At 37.9% G+C, this 24,413-nt stretch overlaps 2 protein-coding genes across 5 annotated transcripts in view; both read right to left on the reverse strand.

Moving 5' to 3' along the window:
• TPH2 (tryptophan hydroxylase 2) overlaps positions 1-2,644 on the reverse strand; it is a 51,022-nt gene extending 48,378 nt beyond the window's left edge. Inside the window, exon 1 of the mRNA XM_041411293.1 lies at positions 2,230-2,644. Within this exon, the coding sequence (XP_041267227.1) occupies positions 2,230-2,334 (105 nt within the window). The 5' untranslated portion in view covers positions 2,335-2,644. The remainder of the gene's footprint in view (positions 1-2,229) is intronic.
• A 9,143-nt stretch (positions 2,645-11,787) lies between these two features.
• TBC1D15 (TBC1 domain family member 15) overlaps positions 11,788-24,413 on the reverse strand; it is a 35,644-nt gene continuing 23,018 nt past the window's right edge. For 3 of the 4 annotated variants that reach the window (XM_041411175.1, XM_041411176.1, XM_041411178.1), the window contains exons 11-17: positions 22,949-23,065; positions 19,970-20,070; positions 19,187-19,286; positions 18,753-18,850; positions 14,544-14,660; positions 13,837-13,923; positions 11,788-13,164 (exon numbers count right to left, since the gene is read on the reverse strand). In XM_041411175.1, coding sequence (XP_041267109.1) covers positions 12,958-13,164; positions 13,837-13,923; positions 14,544-14,660; positions 18,753-18,850; positions 19,187-19,286; positions 19,970-20,070; positions 22,949-23,065 — 827 coding nt within the window. In that variant the 3' untranslated portion in view covers positions 11,788-12,957. The remainder of the gene's footprint in view (positions 13,165-13,836; positions 13,924-14,543; positions 14,661-18,752; positions 18,851-19,186; positions 19,287-19,969; positions 20,071-22,948; positions 23,066-24,413) is intronic. The other variant, XM_041411177.1, reaches the window with a different exon arrangement.

Raw genomic sequence — 24,413 nt, forward strand, 5'->3', positions numbered from 1 at the left:
ATGGTCTAGACAAGATGACCCTTGTCACACCAAATCTCATAATTGTCCAGTGCTGGAGAATCCACTGCTTCTCTCAGGAGATTATTCCAATGGCTGATCGTTCTCATTTTGAAAAACTTTACACCCCACAGAAGATGAGTTAGCTGAGGAACTCAAAAAATACAAAAAATTGCACCATCCTTGGCCCCTCTTACATTCTTCTCAGAATCTGTGAGTCCAAGACAGTTTTAAGTGAAATTTCAGTCATAATTTTCTAAAAAAATGTTATTTTATCAGCTTAAATCTTGTTGAAATTCCAACAGTACAGCCTTTATAGACAATTTTTATAACATTGACCATCATTTTCAAAAAGCAGCCTGCATTTTTCCATACTTAGGTTGTTACTCCTGGAGAAATTAATTCTCCAGTGAGATGCTAACTGCTTTGTTATAATCCATAAAAATATGCAGATATACATTAAAAACCTATACTATTTCAATGTTTCAAATGGATTAAATTGTACTTTAGTAAATTCTAAAGCAGCTTACAGAAAGTAACCTGACAATTCAGCTTTTTAAACAGCTCTTTTAACACTCTTTAAATGGCACAGCCACATTTAAACCAGGTATGGGACATGCTAAGAAGTCCCTGTGGTCTTTTATCATCATTTATTAGAAAAAAAGAAAACAATCTGGAAAGCCAATTTGTTTGCAGAACAATATATGAATGGTTTCACACATGTTCATTTTTTAGCAACTGAGCTTATATGAGTCTGCTCCTACCTGATATGGTAGGAAGCTTGCCCAGGGATAGTTATGGGGAAGGTCACTTTTGTTTTAACTTCAGTAATATCTAGGATTTGGATAAGTCCTTTTCACATACATCAAACACACAACCTCTAGATGAAGTGACAAAGGTGCTGCTTTTACAGCATCTGCGGTTTTTCCATGTGTGCTGCTTTCTAGAAGATTTGTACACATAATCATGGAGTCAACCAAGCGTTCAAGAATCTCAGTACTGTCCGTTCCTCTGGAAAACAAGGGCACTCGGCACTTTCCAAGCCTGTCACACATTCCCTAATATTCTCAAGAGAGCATTACCCAAAGTGATGACTGAAAGACCCTCTCAAGCATTTGAAAATTAAAATGAACACCTATTTGTTATGAGCCCAGTAGAAGAGGATGAACTTGAATTTTATTAGCCACGTTCATTAGTACACTTCATAATTAACGCCTAACAGATCAACTTTCCTAATGAAAATTAATTATGTGGAGCAAGTGGAAGTCCTCAGGAAAAGAAAACATTTACAGTAGAACACAGTGAAGAAAGTAACTCAAATATAAAACAGTAAAACAAATTTATTTCATTTAATTCAATACTTTCAATAGAAGCTGAACATGTACAAACAAGGATACTCCACATTTGCCATAAAGCCAGTAAGCCAATTCAAAACTGGTACAAACCCACGTATTCCACTGGTTTTACCCAAGTGATAAAAATCTTCATCTCTTACAAAATTTTATAGGTATAGGAGTCACAGTCTTCATAATCCTAAATATTTCATGTATTCAGAGCAGGATACCTTATTTAGTCACACACACCTGTTAGCATACGGAAGTTTGTCTCACACTTGAAACCACCCAAGCACCTGTTGCACCCATGTCATCACCTTACAGAGAGCCATTTCTATCTCCTGACGGTCTTTCTCAACAGTCCCCTGGCACGGTGTTCCCACGTGTCTTGCAGCCCTGCCCGAAGGCAGAAGCCGGGAACACAGCGGCAAATCCCCCGGCACCAACGCGCAGCGGGGGCACGGCATTAGTGTCCTGCCAAAAATGCTCCGTGCATCGTGCCGTGAGCCTCACGGGTGCCCTGAACAGGCAGTCTCTGCTGATGTGCACAGCCCGCTGGACTAACCAAGGGCTTCCAAAATCCAAGCACTTAAAACCATCTGAGCTGGACCCGATGCTTTTTTTTCTATTATTCCCGCAGCAATACGGTTCATTTCTGCAGTAAGGCTTGTATCGCTCATGAAACTTTTTCTGTTATGTATGACACTTTTAAGACAGCGTTCTGAACGGGGACCGATTCGACAGCAAAGTTAGCTTCACCGGCCCCTGCCGCTGCCGAGAAACTGCTGGCTTGACCGTGAAGCGAGGAGCAAGGGGGACGCACGGCTGCCTGGCAGCGGGCCCCGGCGGATCCCGACCCCCGGCGGCCCGCCCTGCCCACCCCGGCCCCGGCACTTACGGTGAGGCTGCCGGCGGCGGGCCGCTCCTCCGGCAGGGCCGAGTCCAGCGAGAAGCCCCGGCGCGCCCAGTACTTGCTGGAGAACATCATCATGGCGGGCTGCATGGGGCCGGCGGCGGGCGGGGGGCAGCGCCGCGCTCTGGCCCGCCTCGCCCGCGCCCGCTGCCTTTATACGCGCCCGCCGGGGCTGATGGAAACACGATTAGGGGACACCCGTCTCCGGGTGACGAGAGCCGCCGGCAGGCGGACGCCCACGGTCCCCGCTCACCTCAGCAGCCGGGGCGGGACGGGGCAGCGCAGCGCGGGGAGCGATCCCGCCGCCTCACGCCGGCAGCAGCCCCGGGCAGCGGTGCCGGCAGCAGCCCCGGGCAGGTCCCGCTGCGGAGCCGCTGTCCCCACCAGCCCTGGGGCTGCTCCGGACGGCTCCTTCGCCCTCCCCTCCCACCTGCGCCTGCCGCGGGCCCTCCGTTCCGGAGCGGCCCGGCCGGGCCGGCCTCTGCCCCCACCGCGGCACCAAGGCCCGGCACGGCGCGGCTCACAGGCTCGAGAGTGTGGGGACAGCGCGGCAGGAGCTGAGCTTCAGCACAGGGGAGTTGTGCAGAGATAGCGAGAAATGCTTTGGTGTAGAAATCCATCTCTCTCCGTTTAAGTGAGCAGAAGGCAACTGCTGAAACAATATCTTGACTGCAGGGTTAAAGGAACCCCATCTCCCAAATTTACTTGGGAAATTTAGGATTTCTAACTTTTCTTTCATTGTAACATTCATTTTGTGACGTGCCACCGTCACCTGCCATCCCAGCTCCTCCTCACTTCTTTCATCTTCCAAAACCTCTCCACGACATCCTTTGAATCCATAGATTACCTTACAGCAGGCAGCACTGAACAGCACACCTGAATTGGGAGCGCTATGTCAGTTTTCCTCAAATACGTACTCAGTTTTCTCTGTTCCAACACGCCAGGCAGGGGAAACTTACCACTTCCCCTTGAAAAGCACCACCGGTGACTTGCCCTGGGCCTCCCAAAAGAGAGGCAAACTAGCTGAATGTAACAGCTGGCTGCACATGGCCACACATATTATTAGCTAAGTCTCATATCCTGAGTTATCAAGAGATGTTCCCTGTCCTGTTTTCTCATTACTTTTGATGACAGGAAAGCAAGCTGGTGTCTTTGGACTTTGATATTCCTATCTGTTGTGCATGAGACACATAGGCACGGCTCCTGCAGTTGAACAGTATGAGGGAGGTTGCTTAGCACTTTCTGAATGCTCCAGTGACAAAACCAAACATGACTGGGCTGCCTTTCCACCTACAGGCAAGAGAGAGCATGATTTTATCTAGCGTTAGGTCCTGGCTCTGCAGCTGGGGCATCACACAAGTCTCTACTGCTCTGGAGCCTTGTTATTGTTGCACCTCTGTGCAGTAACCAGAGCACAGCAAAGGTTTTCTCCCTCATCAGCTCTTCAGCATGACTCCTGAATGCAAAACAAATGAAGGTGCACTGTGTCAGCAGGTGTTAATAACAGGTAGGAGGACTCCAGTGCTTCAGCTGTTTTAACCATGCTGTGTGCCCCTGTGTCCCACAGAGAGATTGCTTCTCCCTAGAAGGGAGTTCTCCTTTTGCACCTTGTATTGTGTAGGTGGACGTATCAGCACCAGATCAAAAGACATTTAGGGACTGAAAGTGTTTATTTCTTCTTTGTTCTAGCTGCTGTACAGAGCTGGTATATGGCTCTGGGAATATTGCTAAACTACAAATTTTGTTGAGAGCTCAACTTACTTTTCTATAGTTCACAGTGCTGTATATGTAGACTAAGTAAATCCCTAAAATCACTGACCAAAAAATTAGAAGTTCATCAAAGCAACTATTCAAAAGTACCTGATCTAGATAGAGCATGTCTGAGTGTCACCAGCAATGCTATTTCACCTTGGGAAATAGAGTTGACAGTAAGAAATGGATAAGCTTAGTCTTGTTACTAAAAGGTGCCTCATTGCCTATAGGCAGAAGTCAGAAACTGCAAGGTCCTCTTTACTTTACACATATATTCTTTTTTTCTCTCATGAGACAGCAGAGTCACTGTTGCCTGAAGTCCTCAGCTATGCACTTTTTAAGCTTAAAAATTTGCAGAATTCTCAAGTGAAAATTGAAATCTAAAGCAAATCTGTGAGATGTTTTCAGTGTTTGAGTAATTTTATCCCCACCAGAAATATCAACTGCCAGTTTCAGCATATTTTCCTTAAAAATATTTGTAACATTTACCATAGCTTGATTTAACTGGAGGGTGAAATTCACAGGGCAGAGCAGATTGTATTGACCAAAATACTATTCAAATTTAGCCCTGGTTCTCCCAGATAACCAAGTCTTTGTCTCAAGGCACACTACAGCAGGAAAAAGAACTCCCAAGTCATCATGTGGCAGAACAGAGAAAGAAATAAAGCTATGAAAAGGTATCAAAAAAAGCATAAAGAAACATGGCCTCCACAAGGATCTAAAATGTAACCACCACCATTATTCACTGTCAGGTCAAAAAGGCAGGGCAGAGAACAGATGTGCTAATTATTCATGTAAGAGATGTTGACACAAGCAGAAAATAGAAGTCCCAATACCTTTTCAAATCACAATTTTGTTGGTAAAACAAGGACTTTGTGAAACAACTGACAAGTGGACTAACCAAAGGAGCTTTTCCAACAAGGAAAGATGCACAGTCTGTTCCTCTTTACCAGAGATATACACACACACACCCCTAAGACAAATTCTCTGAGTAATGTAGGTCTGCTGAAAAATCTATGATGACAATGTACACTTAATTTTTAAGTCATGAAGATATGGGTTCTCAAGCAACCATCAAAACCATCCTCTTTTAACACTAAGGGGATTTTTAACCAACTAACAACCATCAGGCAAGGATATCTACCAAAAGATAGACTGGCTAGGAAGACCTGGGAACATAGATGATATCACGAACATAAAGCAAATTCACGATTTTCAGCAAAAGAAAAGTTCTGAGAAAAAGGCAGAAACTATTTCAGGAGAAAAAAAAAAAAAAGGGATTTCAATAAATTCAGTTATTACAAGAGCCAAGAAGAGGAAACCTAGAGCAGAAACACAGTTCTTTCTCTGCTCCAGAGAAAACATAGTTTAATCAGGAAACTATTTCATTACAGAGGAAGTGCAGTCTTCTACTACAATTTTACTACTAGTAGTAGCATAAATCATTAGTTCATCATTACTTCAATTCAAAAAAGGAGCTTATAGGAGATGCAAACAAGGACCAAGATACCAAATACAGGTAGAATAGCACATAGATGAAAGCTGTGGTACAAAATTCAAAGTCATTAATGTAAGACATCAAAAACAACTTTTAAAAAAATTACTACAGCAGCAGCTATAAGAAATGAACTATCAGACCATTGAATACAAGGAAAGGACAAAACAAAAAAAAAAAGCCCTTAAAATTAGCTAGATATTCAATGCACTTTTTTTCCATCAGCCTTTGTTAAAGAATCAACTGTGACCAGATGTCTATCACAACTAATAGCAAGTGCAGAGAGATAAGCTCTTTGCTTTTAACAACATGAAACAATGTTGAAGAATACTCCAGATGAATCTGATCATAGCAAATGAGAGCACAGAAACCACTTACAGAGGAGGCTCATTAAACCTCTGCCATCAATAACTGGTTTAAGAACTATGGGGAAGGACAAGTGACAAAAGACTGGGAAAAGGCCAAAATTATGTCAATCTCCAAGAAGATAATGGGGAGGAAGAAGGGCTGAAGAATTACAGACCAGTCTAATTTCACTTGTTTGAGAAAACAGAAGTACCAAAATTATTTGTAATGATCCAGAAGATAACAGATGTATTTGAAAGTAATGAGTCTGTCCTGACTCTTTCAAAACAGTCAGGACAGATTTGCTGAGAACAAATCGAGTCAAGCAAATCTCATTTCCTCTTATGACTGTCCTGTGGACCAAGGCAAAACAATGCACATCATTCATCTTGATGGCAGCATAGCATTTGGTATAATTTCTCATAACATTCTCACAAGAGAGATAAGGCATAGAGGTACAGATTTGTAACAAATCATACAGAGGGGTGGGTTCAGTTAAATGGAAAGGTGCAGAGAACAGGAGAGCCTCATGTACCTACCCTCACACTTAAACTATTTAGTAAAAGCCTGTTTTTAGAGCCTCTAGAGCCCAGTTATAAATTCCCAAACTGTACCTACCTCAGAAATGCTGTATTGGTTACAAAATTTAAACAGATGCTGGGGCAGAGAGGGCTGCTTACAGATAATCAGCTGCACAATCACCAGGGAAGGCAGAAATTACAGAAAATCCCCAGCTGTATGCAATCACACTGTCTGAGCTGGAAATCCACAAACACCTGAAACTTGCTTGCATAATACAGTGCAGGATCTCTAAAGGTATCCTGCAAACAGATTAGACAGGCATCTAGCACAAGACATGCCTTCCAGCAGGAGATACTGTAGCTAATCAATTATTGACAAATTTTTAAAAGTGTATTCCCATATTGCAAATCTGGAATTTTAACAAGCCTTTTGTATGCATATATACAGGTATTCACCACATGATGAAAAAACGTGTGGTACGATTGATCTGGCTAAGATAATTTAGGTCTGAAATTTGTCAGCTCCTTTATGCTGTTCACCATATGATGCACAAGTTTATCATAACAGCCTAAAAGGTGTAGCAGCCCGGGCAGAGCACAAAGAGCTGGGATTGCCACTTTTGGTCACAGTAGTAGTACTGTTTGTTGCTTGAGGAATCATTAAGTCCCTGAACCCAAAAGTTTGTACTTTAAAGACTTCCTTGTTCTCCTGCATCACTTACTGGAGCAGTAATACCAGAGGAGTGTGTGGAAGCTCTCCAAGACCAATCCCAAAGGTGGCGTGTACTGATGGAACCCAAAGGTCATCTGGATTCATACACCAAGAGTGCTTTGGAAAAAATCTAGTGTTGCATCTCACTGAGTTTTGGCAAGCAAAACAGAACATCTGCACACCAGTTCTATGAAATACAACTATTTTTTGCACCAGATCTGGATGGGTGCTTAAAAAATGTCCTCTTCAATACAGCAAGGAGTTTTTCCTAACATGACCTCACTCATCAAGGAATCATCACACCGAAGGGGTCAGGCTGGGATGGAGCTCACTCTCCTCTAGCAGCCTGTATGGTGATGTGTTTGGGTTTGTGCCTGGGTCAGTGTTGGTAACACAGCAGGGTTTCAGCTGCTGCTGAACACCGCACAGCACTGAGGTTCTCTGGCTGCTTCCCGGGGTGAGCACGAGCCTGAGAGCAGTCACAGCCAGGACAGCCGACCCAAACTGACCAAAGGCACATTGCACACCACATGCCATTGTGCTCTGCAATAAAAGCTCAGGGAAAAGAGGAGGAAGCAGGCCATGGCATTTCATTCATGATCATGGCCTTTATCTTTCCAAGGAACCTATGGTGAGATTTTGCTCTCCAGGAGGTGCATCAAAACCTGCCTGCTGATGGGCCATAGTGCGTGAAATCCTCTTTGTGCTTTCCTTGTGGGAGCAGCATTTGCTTTTCCTGTTAAAATCTCATTGCCTCAGTCCATGAGCCTTCCTGCCTTCCTTCTATTTTCTCCCATCCCATGGAAGAGGGGACTAGGCAAGGGGCTGGGTGGGTGCACGGCTGCTGGCCAGGGTCAACTGCAACACTCCGAGGGGACACAAGTGACCACCTTTTGCTGAACTGCTGTAGCCTGGGCAGCAGTTTAAGCTCTGCACAGCAGGCTCTGCAGTGGTTGGTTAATAATAAGATACACCTGCAGAAACAGTCTAAGAGCCAGTGTTAAGGTAGGGTATGAGGCATGAGCCTGTATAATCAAAATATATACTATATCTGAACTCTTTCAAAAAGAAAAACATCTAGAAGAATGGAATAGAAGGAATGAATAGAATCATCTCTTCAAATTACATAGCAAGTTTGAAATATATAGCTGATTCAACTGTGAAATTGATTTTGGATTAGGTAAAAATTTACATCCTACAATATATCTTTTGTTTTTAATTCATCAGAAAAATTCAATTTGGGCCAAAGATTTAACATGAAAAAATAGCATATTCTCTAAAAGTGTTTAAGAATAAAATCCTCACTTGAATGAAAAATTAAATTCAAGCTTAGTTTATACAAGGCCTGCACTGCAATAATGTCACTTCATTCAATAGCACATTTTGAAGTCCCATATGAAGCACAACTTATCTTTCAACACCATAAAAAAAACCCAAAACCATTTGAAAGCATCTTCAAATCAAATATAGTATCACACATAAATGAAATCTGTGTGTTAAATGCTCAGTTATGTATCTGTGTCTCATTACCTTATCAACGCTCACATACAAAGCTCATGGTCATGCCAATTACCGAGCTAGACGTAATTGCACAGACAGAACCAAGGGTTAGGATTGCCAGCTTTAAACTCAGCCACTATAGAGCAGCTAATGGAATTTTTCTTCTAAGAACAAGCACTGACTTCTCTCACCATGCTTCTTTCAGTTAGAGATGGCACCAGCCAGTGAAAAAAATACTCAGAAAAAACACACAACAGATTTGAAAAATATATTTTAAGATATTTAGCCAGCAACAGGTAAAACTTTTACCAGTCACTCTTCTGCAGTCCACAGACCAAACTTCAGTTTTCAGTTACATCAACTCAATTACTAAAATCAAGTCAGAGGAACATTTAACTCATAAGCAAATTATTAATCCTGTACTCAGCCCATTAAATTGCTTTTTTCCAATTCTATTTGTAACATGAATCAAATCACAGATGCACTTTTAAAATGTTGCTAACCTCTTCAGCGTTGTCATCTCTGCTGTCCAACAGGGAATGTTTTGAGGAAAACAGCTTCCAGCGACAGGAATTCAATCCCATACTTGGTAAGGCTTCATTTGCATCACAGTAGTATGCACAAATCATGCTAGTGATACCAAAACTAGTTCATAATCCAAATTCTTAATGCTAAATGATTGAAAATAAAATCTTTTTTCAAGTTATGCAATTGTTTTGTAACAGAAAATGATTTAGAAAAGTGAGGAACAACTGCCTCACATATTTTGAACTAAAATATTATCTCAGAAAGTTGAAGCTAGAAGAACACTTCTTACAGGTTTCTGAAAAGGTTCAACAGTGGAGCTTTAATTTGGTGCTCAAGAATGTATTTGAAAGTAATGAGGAAACCAGTTCCTCACTATTTGGCTGACTGGGGCCAAGGAATTTTGTCAAGTAATGTGTGGGGAAAAACTAAAGAGAATAATTAATGAGGCACCATCAGCATTTTAAAACTGTCTACTAGAATAAATTTAAAGGCTTTAAGAAAAATCTTGTTAGCAATAAAACTGGGCTCTGTTAAACACTAACGCCTTAATTTGAATTAAACTACAGATCAAAACAAAAACATTGCTAATACAATGTTTTGTATTAGCAATGTTTTTGTTTTGATCTGTAGTTCAATTATATTATTTCCACATCTGATTCTCAAAGCAATCAGGACCTGTTGTAACATATATAAAGCCTTAAATTCCTTATGAAGATGACCTGCAACAACCAAAACAAAACCTCCAAACCCAACACAGATTTGAAGGCCACTGGTCACAACATTCACTGGGTGCAAACAGTAGCTGAACAGGACAGGCACTATTCAATGTAACTGAAGCTTTAAGTGATGACTGTGGGTAACTTAGGATCACCTTTTTATAGTTTTGCATTTAACTTCCCAATATCAAAACCATTTCATAAACATTCACATTAGTCCAAATTTCCAAGAAACTTCCACCTCCATTTTGTAAGCTATTTCCATTTCTATGTTTTGTAACTATCATCTTGCCCACAAAAAGAAGAAAATAACTTCAAGAATGTAATTTCAAAATGAATAAAATTGCCCAAAAAGGCAAAATGAGAAAAAAAATGTATTTGAAAGAACTACGTCAATATAATTTTTACGTTGGAACAGGTAACACTGGAAAACTGCTGTGACTGAAAAATATGAAGTTTTAAACCTCATCCACAGAAATTATCTTCAAGTGCAAGCATTAAAAACAAAACAGGTTTGCAGGAATTAAACCAGTACTGCTTCTTTTATGGCCTGACAACTGTGACCAAACTGTGTTCTAGTTTAGTTCACATTTATTAATCCTAAGCAATCTAAGTTATTCAAATAAAAAATAAATTTAAACACCCTGAACTGTCAACCCAAAGTATTTAATGGCATTTTAGCCATCATGATCCTGATTAAAGTTGCTCACAGTGTTTTTGATGTCTCCACTGAGACTAAAACAACTAGGAATAGCTTGGTGGAAGATGAGGTTCCTCCTGCAACTCTTTGCAAGGCTGCCTGTCAGCAGGAAGAAAACTACAGATAATGAATGCTGCAAGGGGCCTTTCATCTTATTGTTAGGAAGCTGAGCAAGCCCACCTACCCCGAGCCCTCCACAGCAGCTGCTCACTGTTAGCTCACAAGCAACCTTCTCATCTTTGACATTCAAGTGCTGAATACACAAGCAAAAGATGAACAATTATACCCAAAAAGGAAAGGCAAGCTTTGCTTTATGGGCTGGTAGATTTTCTTAGCAGCCGTAGCCGTAATTCTAAGAAACTACAGAATTCCACTTAAATATGTCTTTCCCAAACATCTGAATATTCATGTTCAGCCAGTTGTGGCATTCTTCAAGATCTTAGTATCTTGAATAGTTTTTTTGTGGCTGCACATCCTAAATAACTAAGAACCATGCACAGTCAGCTGACAGCTTGTCCATCACATTCCTGTTGCAGACATTTCCCTTCTCCTTCCATAGTTGCACTGAATATAATTTTTGATGAAAAACATTTTGCAAGTACACTTCAAAGTGAGCTAGGCGCTCCAAAAAATACTGAAACTAACTTGCTTAGTATCTTTGAACCAAAGTGTTGAATATCTAAGTTCTAATGCCTTTCTGTATTCTATGTCACATTAAATTAACTGCCAAAAAGTACAATGCTCACCAGGCAACAAAAGCATGATGCTTCACAGTAATTTCCTGGGCAGGAAATGAAAGCCTACAGATAACGCTGAGCTGTGAATCCTTGACTTTCACAGCATAGGACTCGAGTTCTTATTAACTGATGAGAGATAGCACATTGACAATATTAAAACCAAAATCTGAACTGATTCAGCTGTCCAGTGTTTGCTGACAACTGGTGAGAGAAGTTGAATCAACTTCCAAATGATTTATCTATTAAAGCCCATTGTATTACTTGTATTTGCTTAAGATGGCACAAATAACATTTGTAAAAGTAAACTGCTCCACAAGAAAAGAAAGCTCTGCCATATCCCACACTTCAACTACCTAGAGAGGAAAGGCATGTTCCACTCTGTAGTAAAAAGCAGAAACTCCCACGGCCCTCCATTACCCACAAAATATGTCATATCCATGGACTAACCACTAGCTCTCCCTCTGTCTCATGTTCTTACATTAACCACCAGACAACTAGATTTTTTCTCTAAATATGATTTTAATTAAAAACACTAAATCAGCTTTGACTTTTATTTTATATATGTACAATAGTTAATCAAATAATGAATACACTTAATCAGTTATGTCAAATTTCACATAACGTCAAAGGACATCAGCACAGCATGGAATAAACTCACTGCCTTTTGCAGATACAAAAAATGCATGATGTTAATTGTGATTACTATTTGGTGTGTGGTTTGTTGGTTGGCTTTTTTACAACTTGCTTATCAATTCTCCAAATAATGTTGCCATAAAAACAGCGTAAGTGGTTAATTGATCAGTTAATATATTAACAAGTATGAACATTAGTAAAGTTTGCAAGGTATCAATTGCAAAGTTACATCAAGTGTAGGACTGAATGTATTCACATGAAAGTTACCTTAAGTTAGAAAAGTTTTGAAAAAGAGCCCGGTTGGAGCTGTGCATTAATTTGGTCAAACTGATTCATATGAATGAACAGTCAAGTTTATTTAGATATTGAAAATACAATTTTTAATACTATTATTTTTAGTATTCACAAACAATTGTGTATATAGTGTGTGTATGTGTGTAAATATATATATGTATATATAAAGTGAAGATATGTTAATGTAAAAATATACTGTTCATCCACTCCCAATTACACAAAATTCAGTATTTGGACATTAAACTGTGCAAGTATGAATGTCCATTTCAAATCTACATTCAACCAGCAACAAATACTTAGAAGTATTTTTGTAAACATTTGAGATAGGGAAAATCCATTTACAAAAGAATCCTCCTTTAGCACATCAGCATCACTTCAGCTTGAAAATTTTGTACAGCAGCTTCAGCTGGCATATTGTGAATCTGCTTAAATCAAAGAGCTCACACTGTCTTAGATCAATATGTGTGAAAGCTCAGCAAATCCAGAAATTTCTTTCATTTTTAATCACCATCCATTTCCAGTTTACCAGCAAAAAGAAAATGCACTTGGCTACAAAAATATTAAGGAATGTTATTGAAAACAAAAGGCTATTTTGGTAGAAGAAACTACAAAAATAGTTAAGTTGAGTCATGTTGTAAAGCTTTAATGCAAAAGCATTACAGTACAGATTTTCTTTACAACCTTAAAGCTTAATCAACACCAAATTTAAATATCCATCTCTCAAGTGCTTGAACAAAATGTGCTCAGTGAAAAGTCTTTCTCCAAGGGGACCAAGTGTGATTAGGCAGGTGTCAGGCTCTGCGTCTCAGCCGCTTGTTGAGCGCCGTCCCTCGTGCCATTGGCAGCAGCTACAGGGGTTGAGATGCTCTGGTACAGTGACGTCGGACAGCTCAAGTCAGCTCCACTCTCATCCTCTCCCATATCAGAATCCGGAGTTACCGAACTGTTCTCTATCCCCAGGATCTCGCTCACTGTTTGAGGCAATTCCTAGAAAGGGAGGTAGCAGGGGAAATATTAAAAATCACTGTAACTAAATGCAAAAAAGTTAACAACCAAGTCCCCTCTGTCCATCCTGCATTCCCAGTACTCATTCATGTGACAAATCATTGATCTGAATTTAGCTGTACTGAAAGCATCTCTCTCAGCAATACTTACATTAGAGTTAACATTTTCTGTAGCTGCTTTTCAAGAAGACAGCAAAAGGAACACACTCAGGAATCAACTCCTGATTAATCCTAATTAATATAATCTTCATTACAAAAGTTAAAGTCTAATCAGCTATTAAAATTACACTTCATGTTATTGAAATTAGTTTTATTGAGTGACCCACTAGTATTTGCCTAATAAGTCTGGCATGCTTTCAATGCAATGCACCTTTCAACTAGTTTTGCTCAAGCACACCAAACATCAAATTTCTTGGAGTGAGGTTACCTAATGAGAGCTGAGAAATGACAACCAAAAAGCACAATTCAACTTTCCCCCAGTGAACAGTGTTACTCTATAAAATCAATTATTCTTGCTTACAGACTGCTTGAACATAGGCACTGCATAGCTACACTACATGCATTACTGTACCCAGGCATTCAGTTATTTCACAAGTCACACATGAACACTTACAGTTACTGTCTATAAACATTCACAGTAGACAGATATCTTTACCTTGCAATTCATCATCTGCATAGAAATTGCTTCTGCTTTGCAGAGTATATATTCCACATCAATTTTCATAGACAGTTCATTGATATGCTAAAAATAGATTCACAAGGTATAGTGAGATAAATTATAACTATGTTTCACCCAAAATACATTAATACTGCACTGCTAGTAAGTATCACCTTATTAACCTGCACCTTAAGCTATGAAATGCTAGACATAGCCTATAAGCTTTGAGAAATGGCTACTCAAAGATACAGTACGGAACAGCTGCCTTTCACCAGCATCCAAGGTCTGCAAGGGGAATCCCTAGCACCTCTAAACATGGCAAACTATCTGGCCCTCCTACATGCTTCCCCCTGCAGCTCACATTTTCAGAATGATAAATTAGATCATAGAAGATAAAGCAAAAGTTAGTATTAAATATAATAACTCATCTGATGAGAGAACCATTTTTGATCTATTAATGATCTTATCACTAAACACAGACATCCAATAAACCATTTTGAAAGCCTGCAGGATAGACACTTAACCCATCAGAAAATGGTATGCACCTTTCCCTCCCCCAACATAAAGCACAATCATATTGCATTAACTCCAAAAAGTTAATTAATATTTTAACCCGGCTCCCAAAAGACAACCCCATACTAGCCACTAGGAAGACAATTCTACTTCAGCCAAAAGCAGCACAATAATGCATAAGAATCCGGTACCTTTAGTATTTCATTAAAACCATAGTGCTTGTCCATTATTTGCTGTTTTTCAGATTCTAGGATAGCACAACAAAGGAGAAGATGAAAATTCTGACAAGGCAATTCCGTCCACATGACCTGTTAAAATGTAAAAACCCCAGATTTGAAATGCTTATACTTTTCCACTGAAAAGAAAAGTAGTTCTTAGAATATAAGTCCTTCAGCCAAATGACTTAACTAACAATAAACTGGGTTTGAAAGCAACTAAGCATTTGTAAAATTATTTGGAATTGTACTTTTGGCCCTTTACAGACAACTGCAAGTCTGAGTCACCAAATGCTTATCTGCTTCTTAAGCCATTGTTCACCATAATGCTACTAAACTGCTTGAGCTAGTGGTCTTGTGAATGTGGGCTCTGCCTCAGCTCATGTGAAACAGAAGTAACTGAAGCTAACAAATTATTTCCGTGGTTTAGAGTATCTGCATTAAGTGTGAATTGGCAGAGGAGTGTCATGCCCAGCAACAGCTAAAAAGAGTCTAATGTTTCTAAATAAGGTGCTAAAGTTGTTGCCAATCCCACCACCATGAGAACCCAAAGACATGTACATGCAGGTACTGGGGGTGCGTGGGTATTCCCTTCCCACTGAAGACACAGTGGCTTTTGATCCCATGGAGGACACAATTAGCATTCTTGAGTTCACTGGGACTGAAGCGTGTAACCTCAGTACTAATACCCTATTTTAATACATTCACAAAAACCTTTTCAAAAAAAGTATTTGAAAAGAATATGTATGGTGGGCAGAAAGCTGGAGAACAATTTTGCCAACAAAACCAGAAAGAAGCAAAAGTCTGCTTGCACAAATGCCCTGACAGAGAAAGGGATTTAAGACACCGGATTTACTCTCAAAAAAAAAGCAGGTAAGAAATCAGACTGCTGAAAAATTGTTACTTCACTAGCAAAAATCTTTTTTCATCATTATTGGTGGAATAAAGCTGAGCAAGAGCTTATACTTGAACTTTCATTACTAGTACATGTAATCTGTAAACAGAATTGCATCAATCCCAAAGATATCCAAAGAAAATTCACCCAAAATAGACTGCAATTAAACTTCAATGTTTCAATTAAGATCCAGTTCAGAAATTAAATTTTGCATCTTTATCAGACAACCAATATTCTGTTAAAGCATACTGTCACTCCAGGAGAAAGACTGGAATGCAGATAGGCTGATAAAAAATAACAGTTGAATGAAAATGCCTATAATCTACCAAACACAGTCTGTGTCTACACACTATTGTGTTCTTCTATTCCTACTTCATCAGAAGGACATATTGACAGTTGTGTAATGATTTGGTTCAACATTAAGTTGCTGCCAAAAAAACCCATACATTTTGCTACCATTTTTGATAAACCTTTCGAAGTCTGGAGCAGAACATGCACTTAAAGTTACGTATGTAAATGCATAACAGCAGCATCACATGTTGAAAGGATGGGAGAAAAAGTAGCATTTAAGTTATAAATATGAAGGTAAAAATATAAAAATAATGAGCAATAACTGTTTTTTTCTTTTTCTTTCCGATATAGCTACACAAGTAAAGACTAAGTGTTCTAGCACTACCACAGCAGCCATGAATATTGTAACCAGTGTATGTAAAGTAACTTATTCCCAACTCATTCTGGCTTTATGTTACCAAGTGGTACTAGAATAACACTGGAGCTAGTGAGTTAGTTGTTATTTTGTTACAGAATTTTTCTTCTAAACCAGTCATTGTGCAAACTAAAGATTAAGAACTGGCTGGAATTACCAGGTGATATTGCCTGTCTCTCCAGCATCAAGGAGGGACTGAACTACTCTCAATTTTGGGACAGCTAAGCAGTGGGTCAGTACATCTGGGCTGTGTTTGGTAGGCACTGCTAAAATGTGCTATAAGTTAACCTATCTGCAGCCAGAGCAGTTTAACCCACACACAAAAGGCATTGCATGTACTGCACTCCCACAATGTGTCTCAGCTTATCCACAAAAGGTGGAATGTCACCTCCCTATCACATGCAAGAGCAATGAAACAACCACTTATATTTTCTACCACAATCTGATTATGGATCTTGCTCAGGAAGTGCAAAGGCTGGGAGTTAGTCTCTACTCCAGATGATAAGAACCAGTACCTCCCATTTCCAAGGTCAATGGAGATGGGAGAAACCAGACTAGTGAAGAATCTTTTTCATTCCTTTTTTTTTTCTGATAAAACACTGGAAGTCATGAAGCCAGTGGGAACAAGGAAAAAGTGTCTGATGCCTACTTAGTGGTTCATACGAGTCAGAGGACAGAAACAGAGATCCACAAGAACCCTGAAATAAGCAGATTACACAGAAAAAGCCCCAGAAGTCCCGGAAGATGGGACTGAAATCTCAGAAGGTACCTCTCCTTCATCCCATTCTACGCTCTGCAAGAGTATGTCATGGCGTAATATCTCCTTCAAATGGATTCCCTCAATTCACGCGCTATTACAAAACTGGACATGAGGTTTGCTCAGCCAAATACCCAAAAAAAGTAATGAATTTCTCTATAAAGGGAAAAGGCCTCCTGTGCCTATAGCTTGTCTGTGTAAATCCCATTTACTTCACTGATACCAGCAGAGCTGCATGGCTATGCACTGGAAAAAAGCAACCTACTGTAAGCTGGACTGATCAAGGTGACTCTAACCTTCACATAAAAACGTTAACATAATGCCTTAATTACTTTGTTTTAAAAAGGAAAACAAGATATTCCCTTTCGCATTCCATATCTCCTAGCAAAGAAATTGAATACTTGTAGTAAACACACATTATGATGTGCTGTAAGAAACCTACAAGACTATCATATATCAAAATGTTTCCATCATGTTCCTAAGAGAGGAAAAAAAATACTTCAGAGAGAAATTTAGTGTTTCTTTCCTGTATGTACCTATATATATATATGCCTTAAAGCAGAGGTGATAAAAACATGTTGGCCTGGGACTATAAACTATAAATAAAAATACTGTTGTCATCTACTTAAAAAGAAAAATTAGTCTCTAAAAAATACTGAGAAAGCAATATTGGGGGGAAGAGCTGAGTGCACCTCCCCTCCCAAATCATTATCATTTATACCTTCAAATAAGAGAATTCTTCTGGTTTTGTACATATTGGTTTTCTTGTTTATGAATGTTATCCATAAACTTTTTTTTTTTCCTCTGGTTGAAATACCACCGCAATACTCTATGATAGTAAATTCCACCAACTGATGATAAAAAAGCTAAAAAATATTTACTTTAGACAGTTTTAAATACTGGTCCTCCTCTTTATGTGACTCCTTTTTCATTACTGGAAAAAGTGAATAAAAGTATCAACATTTTTCATCACACCAGAAACAACATTATTTTTCATTATAGTACAAACTTTATGCATCTCAACCCTGTTCTTTTCATTACCCTTCTGTTCCTCAACACATATGATGTTATGTCCTATAAAATACTCCCTCCTTTCACCTGAACATTTATTCTGTTCTTCTGAGTTTTCAAGTGAATATTGTGCCCCTGTTATATGCATTTTCGACAATAAACCTGTACTGCTGACACACTTCTCAATTTTCCCAGAACGAAAAATTAAGGACAAGAATATTAGTTAATCTTAATTATTTCATCTGATTCCAAGATCACCTAAATTAAAAAAAAATCTCATTAACCCAGAATGATCAGAACTTCAACATTTTGATGTTTTACATAATGTTATGTGGCATCACAAGGCCTTATCATCAAGATAAACAACCTTCTGACATCATCCTCCTCATGGTTTTGGCTAACACAAACTACCCTGACAGTGCTTCATTCAACTTATTCTATAAAGAATCACCAATACCAAGGAATTAACCAAACAAATGCTCTTTCTTTTATCATGAGCTGTTTTCCATTAACAGTTAACTGGTACTCGCCACTTACTACTTTCACTTAAGAGTCTCAGTTGAAGGCTCCTGTCCAAATCATTTTGGACAGCCAATTTATCCAAACCAGCTCTAGTAAGCAGTTTTTCCATTAATTTCACAAGTTAACTCTTTAGGCTAAAAAAGACATAAGAAATGCTCACTTGTCCTCAGGTTATTTTACTAAATCCTTTTCTTCTTACTTTATCAGAGTATTAAACACTTTGTAAAATGTTCCATGCATTTTGTTCTAAAGTCCAAAAACTGCTGGAGTTTGTGTGACGAAATATTTCCTTACCTCCCAGAGTCGAAGAATATCTTGAAAACTAAATTCCCTTTTAAATCTGATAAGAAGCCACCGGAAGCAAAAATAAAGGTAGCCTGAATCTTGAGATTCTAGGAATAAGAGTGTGACATTTCAGAAGCATCAAATTTGGTTCAGACAACAGGTAAAAAAAAAAATACACACTTTACAGGTACATGCTTACACCACTAATTTTTAAGACGGCAGGACCTTTTTAGAATCAAGATATTTGCAGGAGTATGGCATATTTTTAAAACTGGTAACGGATGACCCTGTCTTTGCAATAAGCATGGAGCAATTATTTAAACATTTTAGGCATTATAAAGTTACAAGTCCTATACTCATATAATATTGGAATTATATTTAGACTTGTGAGGAACAGAATACAGGAAACTGTTTTAGTTACTGTGCATAAATAATACACCTACCTAAATAACTGCAAAATCCACTGTCTAGTAAACGAAGCAAATGACTCAGCTGAATAAGTTGTGTCTTCATACCCTGCATCTGTTCTTCAAAATTCTGATGCTGTATGGAATAAAACATAAGCACTGTGTCACTTTTATTAACTCAATTTTGAGATTTGCAGCTATTTTAAAAGAAGCTTCGTTATTGCAATAGTGGTTCTCACCCTTTAGTTAATATATATTTAACTGTACTTCTATCTAATGAAATGTCTGCCTTTTATTGAAAAGTGTAACTGAAGCACTGAACTGTATTTCTTTGCTAACATTTTTGTATGTAATAAATGATAGTTTAAATCTGATTAAGCTCTGTACTTCCCAGCAGCATGACTGCACTCAAAAAAATTCTCTTTTACTGTCATATCAGTCACACACTCTTTTGCGACATGCACAAGTCATAAGAGCTTCAGTTTGTGGGAAGTCTAAACTGCATTTAACAAAACCCAAAAGATAGGTATATAATTAAACCATTATCCTGAATAAAATCGTGCTTGAGGACTCCTGATAAATACAAATTTGTCTGTGATGGTTACTTTGGAATTTTAAGGAGCCAAATATGTCTGCATCATACAGCAGTACTATTGCAAACTCACCACAACCTCAATCAACAAAAGCGTATTGATTCCAAACAGAAAATGAGTGCTTTAAAAGGATTCAAAAAACCCAGTGAAACGTATAAAGTAAAATTAACCCCAAATACTATCTGTAGCTTATCTGTTTATGTGAGGTAAAAAAGCCTTATTTTACCATTTGATCCATGTATGATACAAAGCACCAAAAGGCATCGACTTCATTCTCCATAACATACAAGAGAGGTGACAGCAAGTCGCTCATCCCCTGCACATAACCTTGATGGAGAAAAACCAGAGGGGGAAAAAGCAAAAAGAAATTTAAACTCGGCAGTTCAACAGTAATTTTTCAAGTGTGATGAATGACTGAGTGAAACAAATGTCAGCATATACAGATACTGTAATTCTCAGATTCAGCTACCAGTAAAGACAAATTTGTATTAATAGGCACCAACATCCCACAGATCTGATAAGACTTACAAGCCATTTCTGCCAATCTAAAGAGAACATAAAGCAAACACATTGTTCCAATAGCTGTTAAAATATGTACAAACTGAGTTTGTACACAACATATTTTTGTACACAACATTATGAATGTTCCTATTTAGAATTCAGGAGCACATATATATATATATATATATATATATATATATATATATATATATATATATGTATATGATATTTTTAAGATTAAATCTCTACCTTGCACCATCAAAATTACAAACTTGTATATAATTTTCTATTTGTACTTCATTACTTTCTTATAGACATTTAAAAATGTTGAGTATCTTTGTACTCCCTCACCCACCCCCTTAATGAAGATTTTCTTCTCAAATTCACTTAAAGAGATGCTGAGTTGCAATTCCAGAAAAACATAGCGCAACAGATCTTATGAAGAAAACTTTGCATTTTACACTTCTTTTTTTTCTGTCACTGAACATGCTTTAGAGATTCCCTTATTTAAGGAAGATGGGACTGTTCTGCTTGGAAAGTACTTTAAATACACCCAAGCCTAAGACCATCTGTGTAACCAAGAAGACAACAACAAAGAATTTAACCTATCAAAGTGAGAAAGGGAATTAACGGTAAAGTACTGCTTGCAAGAAGCACAAAAGCAACACATCTCTAGATTTGATTCAAGGATGTGCTGTTATATTTTGTGCCTAGACTGGTGAATAAAGTTCATACTACCCACGAAGTACTCACATGCTTTCAAGAAAAGCTTTGATTTAACTGGAGAAGGAAATGCCCACTAAAGCATATTATTTTTACAAACAGCTATACAATTTTAGTTGTATAAATTTTTTTTCAAATTTTCAAATTTTAAAAACTTTTTTCAAAGTTTTTAAATGCTTCTTACAGCTTTCTTGTTTGTAATTAACAGTCAATTTAAGTAGAGCATAATGATTTCTACAGGTACTTTTTTTCCCTCCTTCCCAACTCTTCCAATTACCACTGATGCTAGTGTCAGCTTAACTATTGCCCAATTGTTGCTGACCCCTCTAAATAGGACAACACAATTAATGTGTGTATCTATCATCAATGATTGGTTCAACATAATATTTCTCAGTTGGCTGACTATTTCTTAATGATGTAATTGTAACTCTGTAACTGAAAAGAGGATTAGTCAGTAACTGAAAATATGGAGCAGCTGTAAGAAGAAAAATACAATAAGTAACAGCGAACAGGTAAATAATTAAAAGGTCAAAAGAAAAAAGTTGTTCCCCACATATTAAATACTACAGCTAACTAAAAACAAATGCAGAGAAAATTTTGTCCAAGACAGTTTAAAAGTCCATTTAATGATAAAACCAATTTCATTAATGCAGACTTAAGGAATTAATTCAGAAAAATATTCTATTAACAGCTATTCTGTCCCCTTCCCTATGGAGCAGTCTGTGGCATTATTCAGACCCCTCTAAAGCTGCTGTCAAAAGTTTAAGAGCAGCACAGCACCAATGTGTAGAATCCTTGGACAGTTACTGTGTTAAATTTACTGTATTTCCATTATTCCTGCTTGTTTATAAGACAAAAGACTTATCCAGTGTGCACATTTAAGCCATGTCAACAATGTTTTTAACAGAGTGGGTGGTGAATCTGCTTTACTTTCACCTATAATGTCACAGTGCATTAATGGATGTTGAAATGTGGAAAGAGATGAAACAGAGCTACATGTTTAAACAATCCATTTTAGTTTCCTCTTTTTTTAAGCCAAAGATCAATACTCTCTTTCAGAGAGAACGAAACCTGACAAGAACTACAGCTCTACAGCATGTTTACTAGCAGTTAAAGATTTAATCTTACTTTTTGTTTTCAAACTCTGGCATGAAGTGGGCTTTTAGAATCCCAAAACTTTATACAGAATACCCAAAAAAACTCCAAAGTATACACCAGCCAAATGTCATGCCAGGGGTGAAGGGGGAACCAACTGCAAGTGTCTTTTTCCCCCTCCCAAGACAATTAACAAGAAACCAAGACTTAGCCATCACATTAACAGTGTGATTAAAGTGAGATGTTATACGCTCTTCCCTCTGCAGCAGATGCATGCACTAAAATGTAATTTTTGACAGATTGCTAAGTGCACTTCTCAAGAACCAGCTTTTCAAAATATTCAAAAGAACACCATGTTTACAAACAGCTGGTTCAGCATGCTGAGCTTTAATTACAGCAGTAGCAGCTGGCTTAGCATTTTTATTGATATTATCAGTTTTAAAAACATATATAACACTCAACCTCCAAAGACCCAAACCCATTTAAAACTCTGAAAAGCAAGACTGCTTCATTTCTTTTAAGAAAGTTAACACAACAAAACCTAACTTAACTTAACCAAAACCACACAAAAACCCCAAAAACATCAAAAGAACCCCACAACAGTAGGTCTGTGGTAAACACAACCTACCACTTAATTCCCAATCCCACCACAATTAATGAGTTCAGATGCCTAAAACAGACACCAAATTGAAGAGAGGAAGAAAAACTGAACAAAGTTATCTACACTACTGAACACTACAAAAAAAAACTATTATATTTTTTTTAAAAACATTTACAAAAAGCATTGCAATCAATACAATTTCAATTCTATTAACAGGACTTTGCATAAGCAAAGCTGCAAATCAGAAGCCAAGAAGGCTTTTACGTTCAGAGGGACACAACTTACCTAAGTCAAAGTCATACATGCAATAGGTCATCAAAATATCATGAAGTAAAATCAGTCCTGGATTATCTTCTCCTTCATAGAACTTATTTGTTCGATCTGTTCTGTTAACATCTTTTTCTAAGAAAACAGTCCAGATTTAAAAACACTTTCAAAACCAATCTTACAAAGCCAGTATCGAATTAATTCAGAATATCTAAGCTGATGATTTCTTCCTCAAACACTGTTGGAAAGCTTTGAAGTGTTTAAGACAACTGTGTAACTGAATGTGATTTCAAAACAAAGAATGTTTTAAAATAAATAAAATCCTTCCTATATCTAATGAAAGTATTTGCTTACAAACATATTTTAAAGCTTTCTGCCTTTTCTTCGATAATGCATTTTATGGAAAAAATCCTGATTACAATTCAGCAAAAATGTTTTACACTTAAGAGGATTAAAATAATTTTATGTGACCTAACTCTACAATGCCATTTATGAATACTGATGCAACACAGCATAATCCATAGTTGGAAAGTTCCCACGTTATCAGCTCAAAGACACTATGACAGTTCATAAAAGCATTTTATAAATACTGTGTAACAAGCTCCTGTAACTCATAGCAGATGAAACTGCCTCTTTCATCAAGTAGTTTTGATGTCTGAAACACACCAAGCACACATTAAGCATACTCCCTAATAAGATGAAATTGAAGACCAATATATTTTGAAATTTTGCAAAATTTTGAACGCAGTTTGATAAAAGGAGTATTTTGTAGATTTGAATCTATTTTACTACATAACTCTAAAACTGCCACATACATTTCAAATGCTTAAAAATTAAAATAATTGTCTCAACAGAAACAAACACCGGGCTCTTTTTAAACTCAGAATATATTTTTTTCTGTTATCACTCTCTAAAAATGTAGTTTATTAGTCTACGTAGACAAGACTACTTTGACCCTTCCAGCCTGCCTGTTGAATAACTGCCTGAAATAAGTTTAGTCTTTCTCTCAGAATAACAATGAAATCCTGACCTGACTCCTGAAAAAATATTCAGTAATCCAGAACACTGGTGCCCAAATCTCACTATCAAAGAGAAATGAGAATACAAACTGCTAATACTCGGCATAATTTGATGAAATTTTTAGAAGTAGGTGTAAAACCCCAGAAGTCAGAACGCACATACACAAGTCCCTATAAGAAATTACAAAATATGAACAGACACGTTTTTACATTCTTATTGTATGCCATTATTTTAACAACATTTTCAACAGAAACACATTATGACATAACATAAAATGAAGAGTCTTTTGTTATTGAGCAAAGGAAGTTTAAAAATCCAGTCAGAATGTAACACTAATATGTAAAGCTCTGAGTTACTTGGCTTGGGAAAGTTTTAATATTAAAAGTACATAACCAAGTTTAGACACCTCTGAAAAGAGCAACATTTCATTTTTAGTGCCTCTTCATGCAGGCTCTTCAATTTT

Source organism: Onychostruthus taczanowskii, unplaced genomic scaffold (assembly GCF_017590055.1).
Source record: "Onychostruthus taczanowskii isolate IOZ18803 unplaced genomic scaffold, ASM1759005v1 scaffold35, whole genome shotgun sequence".
Classification (NCBI taxonomy): Eukaryota; Metazoa; Chordata; class Aves; order Passeriformes; family Passeridae; genus Onychostruthus; species Onychostruthus taczanowskii.